General features: G+C 33.3%; 1 protein-coding gene across 1 annotated transcript; it reads left to right on the plus strand.

Annotated features, from left to right (window-relative positions):
* The first annotated feature begins 910 nt into the window (after positions 1-910).
* On the plus strand, positions 911-3,409 carry IscU (Iron-sulfur cluster assembly enzyme). Its single transcript, XM_018501953.1, has 4 exons — positions 911-1,147; positions 2,046-2,270; positions 2,606-2,684; positions 2,894-3,409. The coding sequence occupies exons 1-4, from the start codon at positions 1,058-1,060 to the stop codon at positions 2,971-2,973; spliced, it is 474 nt and encodes a 157-aa protein (XP_018357455.1). The 5' UTR covers positions 911-1,057; the 3' UTR covers positions 2,974-3,409.
* The last annotated feature ends 264 nt before the right edge of the window (positions 3,410-3,673 follow it).

Raw genomic sequence — 3,673 nt, forward strand, 5'->3', positions numbered from 1 at the left:
GCATGAAAAGCATGCTTATGAAATTGGAACACTATTGGTAGCATGCACTTATGACGACATGCTCGCAGCGCTGACAAACAATTTTGGAACACAGCCTATTACTATTATTCTGTGTGCTTCTCTCCATATTTCTAGGTTACTTGTTTCTTTTCGCTGACGTCGCTATATGCTGACAGTACTGAAAATATCGTTCCAAAATGAAAGCTGCGTTTGCATGAAAAGCATGCTTATGAAATTGGAACACTATTGGTAGCATGCACTTATGACGACGTGCTGGCAGCGCTGACAAACAACTTTGGAACACAGCCATCGCATATTGCACACATGTATCGCTGATTGGCTAATTTAAAAATAAAATAATCTCATCGGCAAAACAGTGAAAAATTACTAGGCACCAGTTGATATGAGTGGTGTGTACAATCAGAACTGTAGGCAAACGGGATCCTCCCGTGATTTCACTCTTAGCATTATTAGTAATCCAGTCAATCTAGTAAAATGTGCAAAAGTCTGTGGATATTTTCATGCGAAAAAATAGACGATTCATCGAATCCCCGATTTTTTTCGATTTATAATCGATATTCTTTCGATTAGTTTAATTTTCATCGATTTTGAAAAAATCGATCCTTTTGTAAATATCGCCTATCCCTACGAAAAGGTCGGCGATCTTCTAACTACCAAGTCACACGGACACGGGCTCGTGCTTGTGTTGCTATCGGTTGTATCAGGCCGCCACCTGATGGCGTTATTCTCGATGTCTTATAGCGTTTTCGGCCCGACCGGGTTTGCACCAACCTGGGTTGGATTAATGGCGTTTTGCGCTCTCCTATTGGTAGAGCGTGTGACATCAACCAATAGGAAAGATTAATCCAACCCAGGTTGGTGCAAACCCGATCGGGCCGAAAACGCTATTATACCGTCGCATCCCTACCGGGAGCCAACCTGCATCTCTGAGTTAAACGGGCATCACTGCCTGAAGGCTGAACGCAATCATTATCGGATATTATTAAAGTAATCGGAGAAATATAACGGATTCATGATAAAGTGCGCATAAAAGGAGATGGCATTGTTCCGGGCATTGCCCGTCGGAATCGGCGCGACGTCGAAGATTATCTCACGGAGTGTTCCGACCGTGTTTTATCACGCAAACGTAATTACCGTCATTTTTCTATCCTTATCATAATTCCAATCTTAACCTTTAATCGCGTCTGTCTCACATGTACATGTTCTTTTATTATTATTAACGTTTGAATATTATCTAATAATTTATATCTCATTTATTATGTTAAACAAGCGATGTGAATGTTTTTATATATATGAATAGAGTATAATTTTTAATGTTTGGCATCACGTCTTGATGTAGTCACATTCCGAGCATCTAGTATCCGACGTAAACATGATAAAAAATTTAGAATCTTTTATTTATACAAACAGAAAGCGACTGTGTGTACAATAATTTTATAAAAAATTTTCTATTAAAATAGTTCATAATTTTATTGCATAACATAAACTGGTTGTGTGACGTAATATGGCGTAATCTTTTTTATTATACATGTAACACAAAGTATGAATATATACTTCGTGTCTCATGTTCCAATATATACATTGTCATTGCTGAAGATCTATAATATATGTAACGTAAACTATAGATTTTTAGTATACTGGCAGTATACATCAAAATATGGCCATAGATTGCATTTTTGTCTTTTTCATGATACTTTATTTATATCTCATTATGATGGAAACATTCATAAATTATATATGTCACAATCAGTTACATTTTCAAAGTTAGTGCACATAATGACTTCTATTTACAATAATAAATTTGTTTTATCTAAAATATCATATGTTATTATTTTATTATATGAACATATATGTAAAATATGTTATACAAGATATACAAATTTTATTTATTAATTTATACAATATTTGTATACTATGGTTTTATTAATGAATCATTAATTGTTGCATATACATGTTTATCTGTATTATGATATTAATAAACTGAAAGTCTTAAACAAAAATGTTCTGATTTTACAATTAAACAGGTAATAGATCACTACGAAAATCCGAGAAATGTTGGTTCCTTGGATAAGAATGATGAACAAGTTGGGACAGGTCTTGTAGGAGCACCGGCTTGTGGTGATGTGATGAAACTTCAGATCAAGGTCGATAAAGATGGCAAGATAATTGATGCAAAATTCAAGACTTTTGGTTGTGGTTCAGCTATTGCTTCAAGTTCTTTAGCAACGGAATGGGTTAAAGGAAAAACTGTGAGATTTTTTAATTTATAATTTACTATGATTAATTCTTAATTATGCTAAATTATAATTATTCTTTGAACATGTAATATATTGAAGCATATTTTATATGGCTATAACTTTAAACATGCAAATCATAGTGTTATCATTGGTTGTATTCCGTTATTCACTGAAATTCTATGGTATATGTAACATGAACAATAAATTTCAGTACTCGTGATGAATAATATACCTTTTATAAGCTCCCTTAAATTTTGTCCAAGTATTTACTTCATGTTCGAGTTGTAACTATATACTGTAAAATGTATTGAAATATAGAAATTTTAATTTGCTATTAAATTTTTCAGGTGGACGAAGCATTGGCATTGAAAAATACTGATATTGCAAAAGAGCTTTGCCTTCCACCTGTCAAGCTACACTGTTCGAGTAAGTAAACATACCTACTAAAAATTTTGTTTTATTAATTTTAAATTAGAGTATTATAGCAATATTTTCTGAGATAAGACAAATATGTATTCCAATAGAAAATGTAAAAATCAAATATTAAGTATCAGGATCTTACAAATTGTGATCTTACAAATATCAGTACAATTAGTAATCAGTTTTATCAGTTATAATTTTTTCGCAAATTGCAGTGCTTGCCGAGGACGCAATTAAGGCTGCTCTGTCAGATTACCGCATCAAACAACAGTCAAAGACTAAAGAGACGAAGTAACGAGACTCGAATCTATATAATAGTTGCTTTCCATTTACACAAGTGAAACTGAGTCTGAAGTGAGCTGAGTATTTTATACTCAGATTAATGATGTCATTATTTGCTTACTTTGGTAAAAAGTTATCACATGACAACACAGGTTTTCATAACTTTACATTTAAAGTGAGTTTACGAGACTCATTAATGCACACGGTCTCGATCTTATGCAGATTATAGGCAAAAACTCAGTTAAGTCTCACTTGTCAAAATGCAACAGGAACGCGCATTCAACTGAGTTATGACGTCACAAGTGAGAATTATCAGAGAATCGGTGTAAATAGAAAGCAACTAATATATATGTATAACTCGTAAAACTCGTGCTTTGTGAACACGCGCGTATTTTTTAGTCTTTCTCCGTAATGATGAACGGAAAAATATAATATTGTGATAACAGCATTAGCCAACAGCGATCTACTTGAAAATATAATATATATGTATATAAAAAAGGGGAAAAAGAACTCTTTCTATATCATCTCCATTAACCTAGCTGGATCCTCTCCCAACCAAGTTTGGACCAGTAAAAAATTTAGTGTTATTTTTTGTTCTTAATTTGCTTTAGAGCGAATTTTGTTGCTCAAATCGTTTTAGCAGGAAATCGCGTTTAAGGATATATAGCACATACAGTCCCTGCAAAGAAAATTAAATTTTGTGTGTGTGTGTG

This window comes from Trachymyrmex cornetzi, unplaced genomic scaffold (assembly GCF_001594075.2).
Source record: "Trachymyrmex cornetzi isolate Tcor2-1 unplaced genomic scaffold, Tcor1.1 scaffold1456, whole genome shotgun sequence".
NCBI lineage: Eukaryota > Metazoa > Arthropoda > Insecta > Hymenoptera > Formicidae > Trachymyrmex > Trachymyrmex cornetzi.